Raw genomic sequence first — 18,699 nt, 5'->3', positions numbered from 1 at the left:
TGTCTGTAATGTTGTGGAGCTGATGGCATGTCCACAAGCGGGGAGGTGACAATTTATACCCACTTATATTGCATCCAGGGGTGCCATATGCTTTTTGTCCCTCTCATCAGGTGCCAGAGGGGATGGCTGGATAACTTCTCACCGCCCACGAGGCTAAGCAGCTTTGTAAAGCCATGGTTCACAGACTGAGGAGCGGCTTGGTCCCTGCTCTGTTGTGACATGCGCCGTGGAGCAGCCGGGGCAGTGTGTTTGGAGTCAGACATTTGGAGTTAGACATCCTGCCTTCTTGGCAGCTGGGTTTACTCCAGCCACCTGTGTCTAAAACCCTCTGTGAGAGCTGGTTCATGTAGAAAAGGAGATTTAGATCAAGAATGCTGAATATCATCATAGTGAAGACAAATTCAGGTTGATGGTCGAATAGTTGACAGTGCTATGCCTTCACATTTACGTAGTGGAAATGTTCGCCTCATTATTCTGCTGCCAAGCTAAAAACACTCCTTGGATCTTGTCTTAAGGGAGGACAGGAGGTGGAGAGTGTCCATTTGTGATGGAAAGAAGGAAATGTGAATTCCTGTGTTTGTTGAGCGCAAGGCTTGTGATGGAGCACCTGGGCAGGGGTGGACAGTGGTGGCACCAAAGCCCCCCAGAACGCACCCAAACCCCCATTCAGTGATGTAACGCTCTTCCCACCCGCTTTGACCACAGATACAGACTCGGAGGAGGAGGAGGAGGGATCCCTGAGGGACGAGTGGCCAGCGCAGCCCCCGTCCGCTGCTAAGCCGCGGCCGCCCAGCCTGTACAGCTCAACGGCCAGGAAGGGCAGCCGGGCAGCCGGCGGCCCCAGGGCGGCCCCGCGCAGTGTGGCGGTGGCCGGGCGGCCGCTGAGGCCGAAGGCGGCGGCGGGGCGGAAGCAGCCCTTCTGCCTGCTGCTGAGGGAGGCTGAGGCGGGATCTTCCTTCAGCGACTCCTCGGAGGACTCGTTCGATCAAGGTTATTAATTTATAGCAAACGCACCCCCAAATGCACCCTGTGCTGTGGCCGTGTGGGAGCGGGGCGGGGGCGAGGGGCCTGGCGGGCCGGGGTCAGCCATTTTGATGGTCGGAGCCAGGGCGGCCATCTTTGTCCTTGGCAGCGTAGCCTGCTTTATCACCCCAATGGTTATTTTTTATCCTTTTTGTACCTGTATCATTGTGATATTTTTACTGGCTGGCTCTTTTAGAGCTTTTATATCGACTGGGTTTTAGTGTCCACGTCTCGCTTCTTTCCTGTTCCCTTCCTCCCTTCAGTTTTAACCTCACTTCCTTCCTTGCTGCCACCACCACCATTATATTATTATTATTACTATTATTATTTTAATTATTACTATTTTATTTTGGCATGAGCCTTGTTGAAGTTTGAAAGGAGCTTTTTTAATTACTTTCCTTTTTTTCCTCCTTTTCTCCCTTTTCTCTTTTTTCCCTCATTTTTTCTTTTCCCCTCCTTTTTTCTTTTCCCCCTCTTGTTTCTTAACCCCTTCCTTTGTTTTTTCCCCTCCTTTTTTCTTTTTTGCTCCCCTTTTTTTTTCTTTTTTTCTCCCCCTTTTTTTCTTTTTTTTTTTTATTACCGGGGTACTGTTGTGTGGCCGTGTGACTTGATGTTTGTACTGCGATTTGGTTTACCAAGCTTTATTAAACATACCGAGTTCATTTTTAACTAAACCTGTGTACCTTGTCTCTCTTGCTGTGTCTCTTATCAGGCGATTAGGTTGCCGCTTCACTCCATCCTGCTCTGCATCCCCCTCCTGCTCCCACTCCCCATCAGTAGAACTGGAATTAACCTAGTCTGGGGTACTCTCTATTATTCAAATATCCCTGCTGCCTTTGTCCAGATAAAGCCTAGGCTTCCCCCTTTCCTCCCAACCCCTTTAATTTAATTTTTATTTTGTTCACCCATTTTTTGGTTTTATCTTTTTATGTTTGTTTCCTGATAGACTCTCTCTAGGCAGGCACATAAAACATGGAGGCACTCGCTCCTTGTTGCTGCTGCAGGAGGGTGCAGGGTATATTTAACAGCCAGAAATTTTTCTTTTTATTTTTTAAAACCTAAATGTCAAGTTTTTGTGTCTCTTTTTAGGTGGTAGGTTTTTTTTCAGATGCCCAGACGTAACCCACAGTGTTCAAGGATGTGGCAATTACTGCATTAAATTTGACTCTGCAGTTTCCCTCCCTCACCCTCACCCCAATTTTTTCTTGCAGCTTTTTTTTTTTGCCAGCCTGTCATTAGTACTTCAGTGGGAAAAGAGATTACTTGAGACTTTTCCTCCAGAGACACAAGGGGTTTCTGTTTTAGAGCGCACTCATTAAATAATAATCATGGGGAAAGGTCATTTTAATGAGCCCTCAGCTCCCAAAAGAAAGTAGCTCGGCTGGGCTGAATGCAGAGCAAGAGCATCCCCAGTTGTTATCTAAGTTACACGGCAGAGCTGGATGTAGCCCAGCAAAAGCCTTTTAGTGTTTTACATTGCTCAGGGCTGTTAATTGAAAAATGGGGCTGGATAGTTTGGCGTTGGTTTTTTTTTTTTTTTTTTTTTTTTATTTTCTGAGTTTTTTGATGTTAATTTCCTCCCTGCACCTGTTTGGTTTTTCTTCCCTCCAAAGAAAGATAATTTAAGCTAAAAAGTGTAAAAAAGAGAATTGTCAAACACGGCAGAAAGATGCAGAATGTTGATTTGGTTTGATGTGGCTCTGGGCTGGACCCACCAATGCATTTCAAAGAAAACCTGGAAGAGAAATATATGTGTCAAAAAAAAAATTAAAAATTGTTCTTTAGAGAACCTGAAAAGTTGTGGGGATAGTGGATTTTATGTAAGGCTGAGATTGCCACATTTCCATGAAGAGTCTGCGTTAACTTCCATTCTTCCCTTCCCTGTTCCTTCCTGCATCTTTTCTTTGTTTGTTTTGCTGCTGTTGGAAATTTTGAGGATATCAATCCCTTTTAGGTGCCAAGTTCTTGAGGGGGTTTTGGGTTTACTTTTTGGTTTTGCTCCAGGTAAGCAGAGAGGTAACTTGTCCCTTTGTCTATTTTTCAAGTAACCTGTCTGCTTTATTAAAAAAAAAATAAACTAAAAATCCCAGTTTTACGGGATAAAATCTGGGAAGGGGAGGGGATACGGGAGGAGGTTGGGGAATCTGGAACAAATGGGGAAATGCGTTGTAAATCCCTCTGGGGGATTTGGTGGGGAAACCAAAGATGCAAAACCCCCTGGAGTGGGAGGTGGGTACGGGAGAGGGAGGTGGGAAGGGGTTATTGGTTACAATTTGGGGGTTTTTTCCTGCAAATGAATTTCTTTTTTTTTTGGTTTTTTGTCAGAAGCATTTCTTGAAGGGATATTTGGGTAATAGGGTTTCTGATGGCTTTCCCTGAATACTAAACCGATTAATAACCTCAGCTTTTCTAGAAGTGCTCGCTTTCTCCTTGCAGCTGCTTGACCAACCCTTTCACCCCTGCCCCTATCCATGATGCTTTGAATGTCTGTGTCGGTCTCTTGCATTTGCTCTCACGCTGCACTAAAGAAGCAAAGTGGTTGGCTGGTTGTAGGGCAGACACTTCTCAGCGAGGGTCACTAGCCATGAACCTGAACCTTGACCATTGTTATGTAGGTAGGCAAAATAACTTTTCTTTATGTCATCTGTCAGCCTCAGACGTTTCGATGTTGCCTCCATGAATAATGACACGTAGCTCTTTGCATTCTCTTGGGTATTTTAATTTTGAAGATGATTGCTGTCCACTTTTGACTTTCCTCTGTCCATGAAGAGTCTCACATGGAAGGTTTGCACGTGTGTGTGTGTGTGTTTGAGGACTCCAGAAATGCTTTGCTGTTTGCAGAACTTCTTTGGGAGAACCCCTTAGCCCAGCCAGGGCAAGGATTTGCAGATGGGTCCAAGATGCAAACCTTAAAGGTTTCTGGGCCACGGTGCAGAAATGTTCCTCTCTCAGGGATATTGCCTGGCCCTGGCCCTGCAGTGTCTGTGTCAGAGGTGGGATTAGCTGTTTTCTGTCATCTGGTTTGAGACAGATGGGGGGGGACTCGCTGCTTTCTTACAGACCAAACATCACGTTGCCATTCTGATAAGAGGCACAGCTTGTGGTTTTTAATCCAGTGACCTTGGAGAGGAAACTGCTAATGTGGGCTAAAGCCCACCAGGATAGGTAATTCCTTGAGCTTTCTGAAACCAAAGACCCGTAAGTCCTTCTCCTCCATACTCTGTTTTCCTTAAGAATTTAGTACCTTCTTCTCTGTTTTCTTTTTCCTGACTTGGAGGATAATTTTCCCCAGTTAAAAAAAAAGCAGTGAGGGATAACCAGTTCCCTACATATTCCCATGTGATAGTTGTAATATTTTTTAATTTTTCACAGGCACTTCTGGAGTCAACAGCACAGCACATATCAGGGGGAAAAATCTTCCAATTTTGAGAATTGGCTTATTTGGGAAAAAAAAAAAGAAAGGTACAGTCTTAAATTGGATACTCAAAAATAAGTAACCTCCAGAATTTGGACAGATCCCAGAAATCAGATGTTAATGACCCAGTAGCTGTCTAAAGTCTGCCTGTACTTAGCCTGCTTTGTATGCTGTAGGCCTGCTTGGTGTTATGAGAAAATCATGCTATTTATTTTTACAATGTGAAATGACTGTTTTAAGTGTGTGTTTCTAGTCCCTCCCTTCCCCAACCTTTCCTCTTCACACCCTCCTCAACCCGTCTTGTTACATACATCAGTCTCTAAAAACCAAATTGCTTAACCAATTTCTGTTCATCATTAACAAATCTTCATTTACTGCTCTCCTACAGTAAAATATCATGGCAGCTTAGCTGTTAAAAGCAATGAGAAAACTTAGTATTTTTAACTGGGTTTGGGTTTTAATTCAATGCAGGTAAAAATTAAAAAAAAAAAATCTTTGGCTCCAGTTTATCTGGCATCAGTAGCATTTAAATACGAGTGTATTGTTTGTTTTGGCTGTGGAGTTGTATGTACACGTGTGGTTGCATGTGTGGGTATATACACACATATACATGCTCTTAAAAATGTCAATTAGAAAAGATATTTTTAACTTTGAGCATTTTTTTCCCTTACCCTCTCTCAGTGTTAACAGAATTACTGTTGAAGGAAAAAATGATTTTTTTTTAAAATGTCTTTTTCCCTGTTGCTAGCTAAAAATCCCCTTTTCAGGACAAAAAAAATACCGAGGCTTCAATTGTGTAAAGGCATCTGTGCATAGTTAATTTTAAACCCACACATAGTTTGGGTACAGTAGGAGTAAAGCTCCTGTTTCCCATTAAATACAGGCACCAGTCTTTCCAAGGAGCTGTGCAGATGGACAGAGAGCACCAGCAGCTTACTTGCCACCATGGCCAGAAGTTTTGGGACTTAGTTTAGAAGCATGTGGGCTTGGAGCAGAGCCCCAAATGTCTTCTTTTTGCTTCATTTGTTACTTTTTGTCCCTTGGAAAATGAGAAAGAAGAGGAGCAGGGATTGTGTTGTGCATGTGGAGTGGGGTTAGCAAGATCTATCCTCGCCATGAGAGGTGGAGGAGGATAGAGCTGTGCTGTGAATGTGTTAAAATGAGGTTATTTTCAGGCTGGAAATTGTATCTCCTGCAGATAAAAATATAAGTGTTGTGGTAAAAATGCTGACAAGGGACTGTCTTCAGTTGTCTTTCCGTAGTGTGACGCCGTGTATGAGCAGGACATTGGAATAACCACCAGGCACCTCACTGTATCCTATATTTTCTGTAGCCTGAGGAATAGCCACTGCCATCCTGGCTTTTAAATCTGTTTTACCTGAGTGCTTCTGAAATACTGGAGCTGCTGGGCGCCCTTTTGCCCTTGCACATGCAGCCTGCTAGTGCTGAAGGAATGGTGCTGCTGGGCAGTCGATGTTGCTGAGCCACTGGGGCTGGACTGATCATGTTCCTGCCAACTTTCCCGGTTTTTTTCTCCCCATTTTCCTCCCCAGCTGCTCAGTGAGCCACTCTCTGCTCAGCCAACTCTCAGGTCTGGCATGAGGGGATGTACGGGTTGATTTTTTCATTTTTTCCCCATTTTTGCTGAAAATTGCTGAATTTCAGAGCTAGACGGAATGTATGGAGAAGGTCTTGCTACCCCACAGGGTGTCAGTGAGCTCAGGCATGGTTTTGCTGCTTTTCAGGCAGGTGGTTTTCACGTCTCAGAATAAAGTTCATCTGGATTCGTTTTCTTTTTGGCAAAATGTGATATAAAACCAGTAGTTGTGCCCTGTTTTCTGGTAGGGGAAGGAATCTGATCCCAGTTTGCTGTGGATTTTTTCTTTTGCATGTGGTTTTTATGCAGGGAGTGAACATGGCTGTGGATTTCTTGGTGTTGACTGCAGGACTGTAGTAGCATTTTTATATCACAAGGAGCCAGTCTGAGCAACCGAAATGGGGAAGGGATTGTTATGCAGTTAAAAATTAGTATTCTGTGACTATCAGATGTATGCTACAGAGATGAACTGTCCATGTTAAATAAAAAAGAAGGCAAAAAAAGCTGCCGGTTACCTCAGTTGATAAAATACCAGGATGAGAACATTGTTTTCTGATATTCTTGTTCTTTCTAATATCATGGAAAAATAACACTTGTGTTATTGTTGTTGGTTTTTTTTTCTGAGCAACCAAGTGTTGAGGACGTTTTTATCTATCCCAGAGGGCGTATGTGAAAAGAAAAGGATTTTCTTGTTCATTCCAGCTCATTTTGAAGGGATCTGGTTTCTCATTTGGCTGGATTTCAGACGCAGGGATAGGGGCTGGTGGGAGCTGGGGAGTGGGCTCAGAACAAGGCTCCTGCTAGTGGTGGAAATTTTCCAGCAGTCTCAATGATCCTACTTAAGCCCTCAATTTCAAGAGAAATGAAATATCTTTTCCAGACCTGCTTTTTGCAGTTATATATATATATTTTTATAGATCTTTGTGCTCATATATGTGTGTGTATAAGTGTGTGTGTGGTATATGTGCATTTGTGAAGTGGCTTGCTCACCAGCACTCACTGGATGAGATGCTGTTAAAATTAATTGCCTCTGAGCTGCTGAGAGACTCTTGGGAAGTGCTGTAGGGAGGGAGAGGTGCCACTCTTGGAGCATCTACCCCCAAAATACCTGCTGTATGCACACCCTAGAGGAAACCCCCCAGCCCACTGCTCTGCAGGTGTCAGCTGAGGCAGGCAGTGAGGCTGATTTCTTTGCCAGAATTAGATTTTGGCTGTGGGCAGCTCTTCCTGCCTGTGCTGAGCCAGGCTTCCCTATCCTGAGCTGTAGAGAGGGAAATGAAAGGCACGGAGAGTTCTGAGGCAGAGTGTTTAAACACTGCTCCTTGTCTCCAACACTACCTACACTTTCCTCCCTTATGCATTCCAAATCCATTGCTTTCAAATTATTATTTCTCCCCCCCTCTTTGCATTTTTGCTTCCTGCCCCTTCTCCTCCCTGTGTCCCCCTTGCCTCCCGCCATGGCACAGGCTGCTCTCTGGTATTCCCCTTCCATGCTGATCTCTGGTTCTGATTACACTAATGGATTTCCTTGTGGAGGAAGTGTTGGTGGGCGGGAGGGGAATCCCACAGCTCCAAGGTAGGGATTTTCAAAGGAATGAAGCTTTTAATTCCTCCTGAAAGCTGTAGGGAAGGGGTGCCTGGCATCCTTTTCAAATCTGCCAACACCCTGCTCTTCCCTCCCTTGCCCTGAATGGGTCGTCTTTGCTGTACCCTGTATTGCTGTGTCCTTCCAGGGTGGTGGCAGGCAGGGTGACACCAGCTCTATGGCTGCAAGGACACGTGTGTGTCCATGGCCAGCATCTTGTGGCTCAGTCCCGGGTGGCTCAGTGCCACTTAGGTGGGCACAGAGCAGCAGGAGAGTTGCAGTTCGGGTTGGGAATACGGCTGCTGCACAACTCCGTGAGATTTGTAACGGGCTCCCTGTTTTCTGCGTGCCAGATTCCAGCTCGGAGGAGGAGGAGGACGACGATGAGGAGGAAGAGGAGGAAGCAGAGGACTATGGCACGGATGGCACAGACAGGCTGTCGTCACCTGCCCTGGATGAGAGTGGCCTGGGCCTTCTGGCCAGGTTTGCTGCCAGCGCGATGCCCAGCCCCATCATTCCCCCTCCGCTTTCCATCATCCAGCTGGAGGCCAAGCAGAAGGCGAAGAAGAAGGAGGAGCGGCAGAGCCTGATGGGTGAGTTCCGTGGTTTGGGGTGGTGCTGTGGGTGCAAGGTGGAAGGTGTGTGAGGTCCCAGCTGTGCTGCAAGAGAGCAGGTTGTGTACCCAGACACCGAGCTGTCCTTTCTTTGCTTTGGCTGCTTTGTCCTGATGCTGAAGGTGGAGAAAGTGGCCAGTCAGGGACATGGCAGGTTAGCAGCTCCAGCCATGGCTTCCCTAGGGACAGCTGTGGTTTCGTCAAAGTTTCCTCTTCTCCTACTTGGCAAATTCTGAACAAGACGTGCTGCAAAGGCAAACAGTGGGATGCTGCATCCCCTTGGACAGAGCGGAGAAGGCAGTGAAGTGCTGTTAGATTTTAGGGAAGGAAGTATGTGCTAGATGCAGCTGATCTTGGATACACAAGGGAAGCAGAGACACCTGAGCAGAAGAAAAGCTCTTTCCATCAGCCCATCCCGTCAGCTTCCTTATAGAAACCAGCCAGTGAGACTTGAAACAAGCATTCCTTCCTCTGCTCATGTGTTTGCAGTGCCAGAATCTGGGTTTCTGCCCTGTGTGTCTCAGTTTCAATGTGTTGGGAGTTTCATTTCTTCCCCTCCCCATGCCCTGCTGCACAAGTGCCCATTGGTGACATTGTTCCTGGTTAGACAGGTCTATATGGGTTCCATTTATAAATTCTCTATTAATATTTATTAAGTGATAATGGAATTTATAGCATGCTTCAAAATGGAAAATGATGTCCTCCTCGGGAGCCTGGCTTGTTTTAGCACTGTTTCCATGCTATATTAGGCTTTTGCCAACTTGTTCCAACAGCCCCTGTTAAGAATTTATTGTCTTGTAACCTGCCCTCCTTGAAACTGGAAGCATCTAGAAATTACCTCGTGCAGTAGTGAGAGAGGAGAAGGAGTGTTTTAATTTCCAATGGGTTTTTCATTTCGAGCCTTTCCAGCTTTGTTTTTGACATACTGGCTCCTTTTCTGTTCATGCTGGGGCTGTCTCAGGGGAAGAGAGTTGGGTGGAAGATGAGAGCAGTTTCCTGCAGGCTGAGTTTACCCAGGGAAGTGAGTGTATTTGAGAGAAGGATCAAGAGAAGATGCTTTCCTTGCTTGTGCCATGTGCATTTTCATTTTCCCTCGTGAATGTTGTTTGCCTACCCTCCTGCCCATATTGCTGGGTGTGTAGGTGCTGCCTCAGTTTCTCTTCCACCCCTGGAAACATGATCTTGCTTTCCTTTATCAGGTTCAGGGGAACTCAGTGAAGGTGTGGAACATTTTGGCATTACTACAGTATTTCAGGCCCCTGGGTACTGCTGTGCCCGTGGTGCTTAGCAGAGGCCAGTGTGAGGGGAATTCCATTTGCCACAGACAAAAAGATCATTTACCTCTCTTCACTTTAAGGTGACTACTTGAGCCAATAAAAAGATCTGTGGTGTCTGTTGGCCAATGGGAAAAAAATAAGCTTGAAATATGGGTTTATTCCATTTCTTAAAAGACATTGTTCTCCTGAAACAAAGGTGAAACTGGAGAGGGCTCCCACTAGGAGAGAAGGAGGGATCAGCTTGTGGGATTTATGCTTGGTTTCAGCTGAGGAGCTCCTTTTTGGGGAGGAGCAGGTTGAAGTATCTTTTCAGAGCTTCCGGGGTCTTGCTTGTGGGAGAAGGGAGAAAATGGAGGCAGGGAACATACTGAACCACACTGCCTGAATGGTTGGGCTCTGGTTTGGAGCAGGGCAGGCTTATTTCCAGGGAATTTCCACAGTGTTTTATGGGTCAGAAATGGAGGTCTGAGGGATGTGGGGATTGGAAAGGGGAACAAGCAAGAGTTCTACTGAACAGGCACAGCATCTCCCATGGAGCCCAGAAGTTTCCAGCAGGACATGTCCCCTCTTGGCTCAGCCAGGGCTTTAACTGATGGTTAAATCCTTTGCACGTAGGGACAGAGTTCGAGTACACTGACTCGGAGAGCGAGATCAAGATCAGGAAGAAGTCGCCTTCAGGGCTGCTGCGTGGAAAGAAGGGGCCGCTGGAGTCCAGCAGCGTCCCGCCAAGCCAGGCCCCCAGCAGCCTGGACTCTGGATCTGGGAGCGCTGACAAGGCCAAGCTGGGGTCTGAGAAAGGCCGCAAGCTGAAGAAATTTAAATCCCCCAAGGACTTGAGCTTTGAGTTTGGGCTGGAGGCCAGCGATGATGACCTGTGGAACCGGCGCCGCAGCGAGCGCATCTTCCTCCACGACGCCACCACGTCCTCGGCCATGCTGACATCCACGGCGCCTGCCAGCTCCACCCCTGTCTCCAAACCGGGGCGCTGTGGCAAGGGGGCCCCCATGAGCCCCAAAAAGGAGGGCAGCAAGGGAAAGGAGAGGAAGGAGCTAAGCAAGGTGAGGAATGTGCTGGCCAAATCGGCGTTGGGATGCTTGGGAGCTGAAGGTGAGGGGAGGGCAATTAACTCCACTAAGGCAGAGGAGGGTTAAGTCCTATCTCGGTAGTTGTTTGTCGCCCCTGTCAGCTCCATGTACACCCGGAGGCTCTGTCAGACTTGGAGATGAGTTGCAGGGAGTAAAAACATGTCATGTTTGAATGGGGCTGGTTGCTTCTGTCACTCTCCAAGTCCCAAATCCTTTCTGTTTGGGTGGCCGGAGTCAGTGATCTCCCACTCTCTGCATGAGCTTGTCCTCTTGCTGACCTCTGGCCCCCAGACTGGCCTTTAAGGCTCTTCACCTTTTATATGGTGACTTCTGAGGTCTGTCCCTGTCTGGGGGTGACAGTGATCTCTGGGTAACTGGCTCTTCATCTCAGCTGAATGCTCTGGCTCCAGTTCAGTTCATGGCAGTGTTATGGAGGAACACTGATGGGGAGAGTTAGACAAGTTAGTTGTGACATGAGGCCAACTGGGATCTTCTTGGAGCTCTTCGGAGGAAGATTTGATGGGCAGGAGTTGCTCTCCAGGGTAATGAAAATCTCTTCCCAAAATGTGTGAAGCCAGAAAGCAGAGCTGGGAGATGTAGGATGTGATGTGGGCAGTGAACTGACTGCTGGCTGAACATAATCTGACCTGTGCCTAGCCTGCCTTGCTCCACCTTTTCCCTCTCCCTGGGTCCAGATCTTTACCAGTCTTCTCTTTACTGATGGAAGTGTTTTGTTTTTATTTTTAGCAGCGGAAGAAGGGTAAAGAAACACCCTGCTGCTCCTCCTCCTCATCCATGTCTCCTCCTGGCATCCCCAGCTCCCCCTCAGATGTTCGGGTCAGCCTGGCAAGTGCCCTGGGCTCCACCAAGAAGAGCAAAGCTAAGGTGAAAGCCAAGGAGGTGAAAAAAGAGGTGAGGGGCTGATTCTAGTGTGGCTGGACTGGAGGGTGGCTGGCAGAGCCTTCCTGTGTCCTGGACTGCTGCAGTGTGAGGGAGGGAAAACAGAGGTGTAGGTTTTGCTGACTGCGTTACAGGCAAAGTGCTGGTTTGAGAAGCCTAAAATCCAAGGAACACTCTGAGGTAGTACCTGCTGCTACCATCTGGTGTTTGTTTGCCTTCGTCCCCCAAATTCAGGAGCAGGCAGGATTTTCTCTAAGGCTGCCACGGGGTGGAGGGAGAACTTGCATGAACAGCAAGGACCAAGGAGATGGTGATGGAGTAGCCTTGCTCAGCACTGGGTCACAGCTGTTTTCTGCTCCACTGCTGTAGCCTGTCATCTCTCATAACACACATTGCTGTCTTCTCACACGATTTCTGAGTGTGGTGCTATGGTCTGCGAGTAACAGCAAGGAACAGATCATGGGGATTGGAAAAGAAATAGGAGCAATGCCTGGCACCTGTTCAGTGAAGGCAGAGGCTCAGGAACACTGTGGTGAATGCAGAGCAAAACTACAGCTCTGCAGCATCTCTCCCAACCTCCAGGAGACAGGATGTGGGGAATGGCTTTTGGTCAACTGCTGGTGATGCTTGGGGATGAAGGCAGAAAAAGTTTGGGTACACCCACTTAACTGTTTGTGAGAGAAACAATTCCTGAGGGTGGAGACTGGTTTGTCCCGATATCCTCAGGTTATTTCTTGCTGGAGGAAGGTGAGGTGGGATCAGACTGTGGTGATCCAGCTGATGTGCTGCTTACTCCCCTGCAGAACCGAGGGAAAGGAGGAGCTGTCAGCAAGCTCATGGAGAGCATGGCAGCAGAGGAAGATTTTGAACCCAACCAAGACAGCAGCTTCTCAGAGGATGAGAACATCCCACTGAGCATGCTGGTTGAGCGGCCATCCACACCAGGTGAGGGCAGGATTTTACATGTAGAGGAGCTGGGCAGGTTTCCCAGGGCTGCTCAAAGGACGGCTGTGCTGCTTTCACACATTCCTCATCCAGAGCCATGAGTCCTTGGGGTGGAGATACCACATTTTCAGTCAATTCAATAAAAACTAAGCCTGATCATCATGGCTGACTGTGACATCTAGTTGAAGCCCAGTCTCTGAGTTGCCCTATTTTCATTTACTGGTATGTTACTATTACCAAGAGGGGGGACGACTTATTTATCACTATTAATTTTTATTACCAAGAGCTAGCAAGACAGAGAGCCCTTTCTCCAAATGGCTTACTGACCTTTTCCTAGGGGACAGTGATGCTGGGAATATGAAGTTTTCTTCTCCCCTCACTGTCCCTTTGTCCTGTGTGGTGCTCTCTAATCCTCATTTTGGTCCAACACCTCACAGCTCCCCGCTCCTGCATCATTGACAAGGATGAGCTGAAAGATGGCCTGCGTGTCCTCATCCCCATGGATGACAAGCTGCTCTATGCCGGCCATGTCAAGACAGTGCATTCACCAGACATGTGAGTTGAGGGGCTGCTATATCCACCTGGGATCTGCTGGAGAATGGGGATGGGTCACTGTCGGGCTGTGTAGAGCTGGCTGCCCAAAGACTGATGGAGTCTGGCAGGGAGGGAAGGAGAGTTCAGTCTGGTTTATCAGTGCTGAGGGAAATCCAATTATCTCTCATTAAGTGCTCTCACATCCTCAGAGGGAGGCGTTACCTGGTTGGGGTGGTGTCTCCTGTGTGCTGTGTCTGACTGAGCCTTTGTGTTTCAGATACCGGGTGGTGGTGGAAGGCGAGAGGGGAAACCGTCCTCACATTTACTGCCTGGAGCAGCTCCTGCAGGAAGCGGTATGTGAGGCTGAAGGCTGCCTGTCCTCGGTGCCCATGCCCTGTTCTGGGCTGGGGAAGGCTAGCTGGAAGCTCTGTCCTTCCCCAGCTGCAGGGATGCCCTGGTCCTGCCCCCATGGCCGGTGTGGGCAGAGCTCCCCTTGGTGTACTTGCTGCCCCTTGGCCAAGCTCCCCCACTGGCAGCAGGCACTAGTCCTGTATTCCAGCAGGGATGGTCCTTCCTTCATGCTGCCCTGTGAGCAGACAGAAGGCCATTCCCCAGCAGGAAAATTGTCCCTTGCCTTCTCCAGAGCTGCTTTGCTCCATGCCAGGTGTGGTGGGATGGTCTGTGCTGGTGCCAGGGTGGTCAGTAATTGCCTTCCTCTTGCCCTGAGCAGATCATCGACGTGAAACCCCCTTCAGTGCGGTTCCTGCCCGAGGGCACGAGGATTGCAGCCTACTGGAGCCAGCAGTACCGCTGCCTCTACCCAGGGACAGTTGTCCGAGGTAAGGCCACTCCAGCTGCTCTGTACTGTGAACCTGGGATGCCTCAGTCCTGTGCGTCCTCAGGGATGTCAGGCTTGTCTGGGGAAGGCCTGAGCTCTGCTGTGAGTGTCCTGGAGATCAGAGCCTGGCCCGTTCTCTCTTCCAGGTCATGCCCCTCTCATTAATGATGCAGATTTAGTAACGTCCTGCAGGTTCAGGAGGAGGTTTGAGCAATTTAGGAGCTTAAATATATCAAGGACATTTAATACGTTTCAGAAAGTCAGAATTTATTTCAGGCATCAATTATTTCTGAGGCTGTGGAGGTTTCTAAATCACCTGGACCCTCACAACTTCACTGTGACACATAACTCCCCAATCTGGTCCCATGAAAAAGTTGGTGAACAGCTCTGGACAATTCTGCCATGGCTGGTCTTGTTTTTGGGCTCTTGGTCACACCACATGTGTAAAAGGGAATAATTACTTAATGATTTATAAACCAGTAATGGTGCTGCAAGAAGAGAGGGTGAGAACACAGCTTATTTCTCTTGGAGAAAGTGAAAAGCAGCAGTTTATGAGAGTAGTTACAAAATGCAGGTAAAAAAGATATTTCAGTGAAAGGAGAGAAGTGAATTTCTGCAAGAATAGAGGGAGATAGTGGAGACAGGTGGGACGTCGAGCTGGAATGGCTGTTACGTTCTGGAGCAGTGCTGCTGAAGGGGAATTTCACACTGAGTGGGCTGGTTTAGTATTATCAGGGACTTTCCGTTGCAGAGTGAGCCTTCTGTGCCCTCCCTGCACCGCCTAGGAAAGGTGGAGATGGGATGCTTTGGAGCTGGGGCAGTCCCCGTCTTTCTTCATGTCCCCGCTTCCCTTACAAGGGGTTTGTACTTGGGTGTTTGTTCCTAATCCCATCTTCTGCTTGCCCATCCCACAGGAACCCTGGATCTGGAGGAAGATGGTGATCTCATCACAGTAGAGTTTGATGACGGGGACACCGGACGCATCCCACTGTCTCACATTCGGCTTCTCCCACCTGACTACAAGATCCAGTGTGAGTCTTGCTGTTCAGTTTTTTGCAAGACACTTCCCACTCTGAAATGTATGGAATTTCGGGCCATTTTCCTCAGATTTTGGGACAAGTTCACAGATTTCCAGTGACAAAGATTGCACCATCAATTACAGACACACAGAGCTGGGGTGGGATATCACCCATAAGGAAAAAGGCCCAGTCCCTATTGCAGATTTGGTTGGGATACTTTCCGTGTATCATGTCTCTGTTTTATGTGTTACTTGACTGCATTTGAACATCTCTTTGACCTGTTCCAGGTGCTGAGCCTTCCCCTGCCCTTCTGGTGCCCAGCACCAAGCGCCGTAGCCGTAAATCCAGCAAAGACACTGGAGAAGGAAAAGAGGGAGCTGCCCTGGGGTCAGAGGAGCCTGTGTCAAAGGGCAAAGGGCGAGGGAGAAAGCCAAGTGTCAAGGCAAAAGCTGGTAAGGTGCCACCACTGCCAGGCCTGGAGTTGAGGGAATCCTTGCACAGTTCCCCACTGTTCTCCCCAAGTTAGAGCTGTTGCTTGGAGCAGGATTTGGATGGGGAGGGATGCATTGCTTGAGTGCAGAGCACCCATGCATCATCTCGCTCTGCTGTGGCTACAGTTTGCAGGAGGCAGGCTCAGAAGCTGGCCTGTGCTGTGACAGCCTCCTTCTGTCAGTCAGGGATGTGGAGCAGAGTCCCTTTTTCAGCTGAGCGTATCTACAGCTGTCAATAGGGCCAAAGGTGCAGGAGATTTGTAGTTTGGCTCTCCTGAAGTTGAAGCAGCACCCTTGGGCATTGTCCATTACTGCTCACAAGTGCTGGCACCAGGCCAGGCTGTTCAGTCAGCAGTGAGGACACTCCCTGTATCCCTTTGGGGGTACCTGAGCAGGCAGGAACAAGCCATGCTTGGCCAGAGACCAGTCAGCACTGGTGTCTAGTTCTGTCTGAGCTAATAAAGCCCATCTGGAGGGATAACATTGTGTCTTTGTGTTTCCTCTCCTCTGCAGAAGAGGCTGCCTTGCCTGAAGAGAAGGACCAGGTGGAGTCTTCACCTGTTACCTCCTCAGTCCCAGAGAAGCCGGCCTGCTTGGGCAAGCCAAGCATGAAGGGGTCACGAAAATCACAACCGCTGCCCACTGGAGGCTCTCCTGCTCCCACAGAGGAAAAGCGGTCAAAAGCCAGCAAAATGAAGATCTCCACAAAGCTGCACAGCCCCCCACAACCCCCTTACCAGCCTGCTGTGTTCGGCAGCATCCTTGGCACGGAGCCCTACAGCGATCTCCCGGGAACGCTGGCAGCCTTCGGCTCCAGTGATGCTTCGGTGTCCAAAGCCAAGGCCAAGAAAGGGCGGCCCACAGAAGAGACACAAGAGTTTGGCACCATGGTCAAGGCTCAGAGGAAGCATGACAGTGAAATCCTCATCAAGCTGGACCATGAGGGTGTGATGTCTCCAAAGACAAAGAAGATGAAGGAGGCGATGAGGATGCTGGAGGACTCCAACCTGGCCAGTCGCAGAGATGGGAAGAGTCTCTTGGGGCTGGGCTATTCCGCGGCAGTGAGTGTGGAGGGCAAGCAGAAGTCTTCCCGAGCCAAGGCAGCTGAGGGAGACCCTTCCCCTGCCAGCTTTGGAGGGAAGTTCGATGCCTCAGCAGAGAGCCTTACTGCTTCGAAGGACCAGGAAGAAAAGGCAGCAGCTCCAGCAGCTGTGGAGGAGTCGGAGAGCAACAGCAGCGACAGCAGCTCGGAGTCAGAGGGAGAAGAGGAGGCTGAGAAGAACCGAGGGGAAGCCCAGGACAGCAGCTCAGCCAGCTCAAGAGCATCCACCCCTCTCTCTTCCTCCAACTCCTCCTCATCTTCCTCTTCTAGCAGCAGCTCCTCTTCATCTTCCTCTTCCTCCTCTTCCTCCACCTCATCAACCTCTTCTTCATCAAGCTCCAGCTCTTCTTCCTCCTCTACTACAGATGAAGATTCCTCCTGTAGCTCTGACGATGAAGTAGCCGAGGACCAGCCGAGTTCCTCGGTTCAGCAAACCCTCCCACCCAAGCAAACCAAGCAGGCAGGGAAGTCCCGGGCATCCTCGCACCCGCAGAGCCAGAAGCAGCCAGCGCAGCAGCCAGCGCAGCAGCCGGCACCGCCACAGAGCAGCAACAAGAGCCGGCCCAAGAAGCGCGAGGGCATCCACCTGCCCACCACCAAGGAGCTGGCCAAGCGCCAGCGCCTGCCCTCTGTGGAGAACAGGCCCAAAATCGCCGCTTTCCTCCCGGCACGGCAGCTGTGGAAGTGGTTCGGGAAACCCACACAGGTAAATGCTCTGTAGTTCTCTCAGCACCAGAGTTTGCCTTCTGGTGCCTCTTCCCCTGTTCCTGGGGTGGTGGAACTGCTGGCGTGGTGTGCCAGGTGTTCATTTGGCAGGGAGATTGGGTTTGGCTTTCACTGCATTGGGGAAGCCATCCTGCGTGGTGTATTCCTCTGCCGCAACTCCTGTGGGAATACTGTGGCTCTGCCAACAGCAAAGGGGTGCCGGTGAGACAGGGCAAACAGTGGTGTGTGGGGGAAACATGGGTGATCCCTGGCTGACCACTTGCATGATCCTCTCTTGGCAGAGACGAGGAATGAAAGGGAAGGCCAGGAAGCTGTTCTACAAGGCCATCGTGCGGGGCAAGGAGATCATCCGCATCGGAGACTGCGCGGTTTTCCTCTCCGCCGGCCGCCCCAACCTGCCCTACATTGGCCGGATCCAGAGCATGTGGGAATCCTGGGGGAACAACATGGTGGTCCGAGTCAAATGGTTTTATCACCCAGAAGAAACCAACCCTGGGAAGAAACTCAACGAAGGCAAGGTAGGCTGGTTTCCTCTGCTGAGAGGGCTGCAAAGCTCCTTGCTCCCTCTTGTTTACAACGATGAGGAAAACACCCAAGGCCCAGTTTGTTACTGCTGCTCTGAAGGGGTTGGCCCTATCCTTTCATTTTGTGGGGGCTGCCTATGGTGTGGGCAAGCCCAGTGTTGGCCCCTTGAACAAGAGAGGGGTGGATTTCTTCATAGTAGGAAATAAAGACTTTTGTGTTGGTCTGAAAAGAGTGTCAAGAGCTAGATCAAGTCTTTAAAGTGTAAGAATGATGGGCCTGGTGCTCAGAAACACTGAATTTTGCACATGTGTGGGGGGGTGGTTTACAGCAGGATTTATTCCCCGTGGCAGTGGGCAGGGGTTGAAGTTCCAAAAGTACAAGTGGTGGGCAGGAGGTGATGGCATGGAAAAACAACAAATTCACCAGGTTTTCATTTCTGTTTCCTCTTTTCTTCTTGGGCACAGCGCTGGGATCAGAAATCGGGCAGGAGTCTGTCCACAGCTTTGCAGGCATCCAACCAGAGGAAGGACTTTATGGAGGTTGGTGAGAGTGGTGGAAGGCTGGGAGGAAATGCTGGGTACCCTGTAACAAATAAATACTGCTGGGAAATGCCCCCCAAACTTCTCTGGCTCTTGATTTTTGCCTTGGCTGCCAAGTCTGCAGTGCCCAGGACTTGGGATGGATGTTTCTGGGAGGGTGGGAATAGCTGCAAGTGCTGGGTGTGGGGAGGAACAGGGAGCTGGTATCCAGCACCCATCTTTTCATTTGCATCCTTGGAGGGAGGATGACAAACTCCTGGCCTCCATATTCCCCTGTATATGTGCTTGGCAGCCGCAGCATTCCCATCAGTGGGAGCTGAGTGAAAGCCAGGGCTCAGGTACAGTGGAGGGATTGTCCAGGCTGTCCATGGGCCTGTGCAGATTCCCAGTGTTCCTCCCCTGGGCTGGCTGTTGGGATGAATGAGAGGTTCTTGAGTGTGAGCAGAGCCCTGTCCCATTATGATGGGTGTTCTTCCTACTTACT

The 18,699-nt window shown here is 49.3% G+C and overlaps 1 protein-coding gene across 4 annotated transcripts in view; it reads left to right on the top strand.

The window, feature by feature from the left end:
* Positions 1-18,699, top strand: part of TNRC18 (trinucleotide repeat containing 18) — a 55,039-nt gene that overhangs the window by 34,008 nt on the left and 2,332 nt on the right. For all 4 annotated transcript variants that reach the window (XM_032126490.1, XM_032126492.1, XM_032126491.1 and 1 more), the window contains 13 exons: positions 706-990; positions 7,974-8,213; positions 10,127-10,569; positions 11,344-11,508; positions 12,300-12,441; positions 12,879-12,996; positions 13,253-13,328; positions 13,706-13,814; positions 14,728-14,844; positions 15,120-15,284; positions 15,837-17,131; positions 17,433-17,669; positions 18,141-18,215. In XM_032126490.1, the coding sequence (XP_031982381.1) occupies positions 706-990; positions 7,974-8,213; positions 10,127-10,569; positions 11,344-11,508; positions 12,300-12,441; positions 12,879-12,996; positions 13,253-13,328; positions 13,706-13,814; positions 14,728-14,844; positions 15,120-15,284; positions 15,837-17,131; positions 17,433-17,669; positions 18,141-18,215 (3,467 nt within the window). The remainder of the gene's footprint in view (positions 1-705; positions 991-7,973; positions 8,214-10,126; positions 10,570-11,343; positions 11,509-12,299; positions 12,442-12,878; positions 12,997-13,252; positions 13,329-13,705; positions 13,815-14,727; positions 14,845-15,119; positions 15,285-15,836; positions 17,132-17,432; positions 17,670-18,140; positions 18,216-18,699) is intronic.

Source organism: Corvus moneduloides, chromosome 16 (assembly GCF_009650955.1).
Source record: "Corvus moneduloides isolate bCorMon1 chromosome 16, bCorMon1.pri, whole genome shotgun sequence".
NCBI classification, from domain to species: Eukaryota; Metazoa; Chordata; class Aves; order Passeriformes; family Corvidae; genus Corvus; species Corvus moneduloides.
The sequence above is the reverse complement of the archived record's forward strand: the minus strand, read 5'-3'. Positions and strand labels throughout refer to the sequence as shown.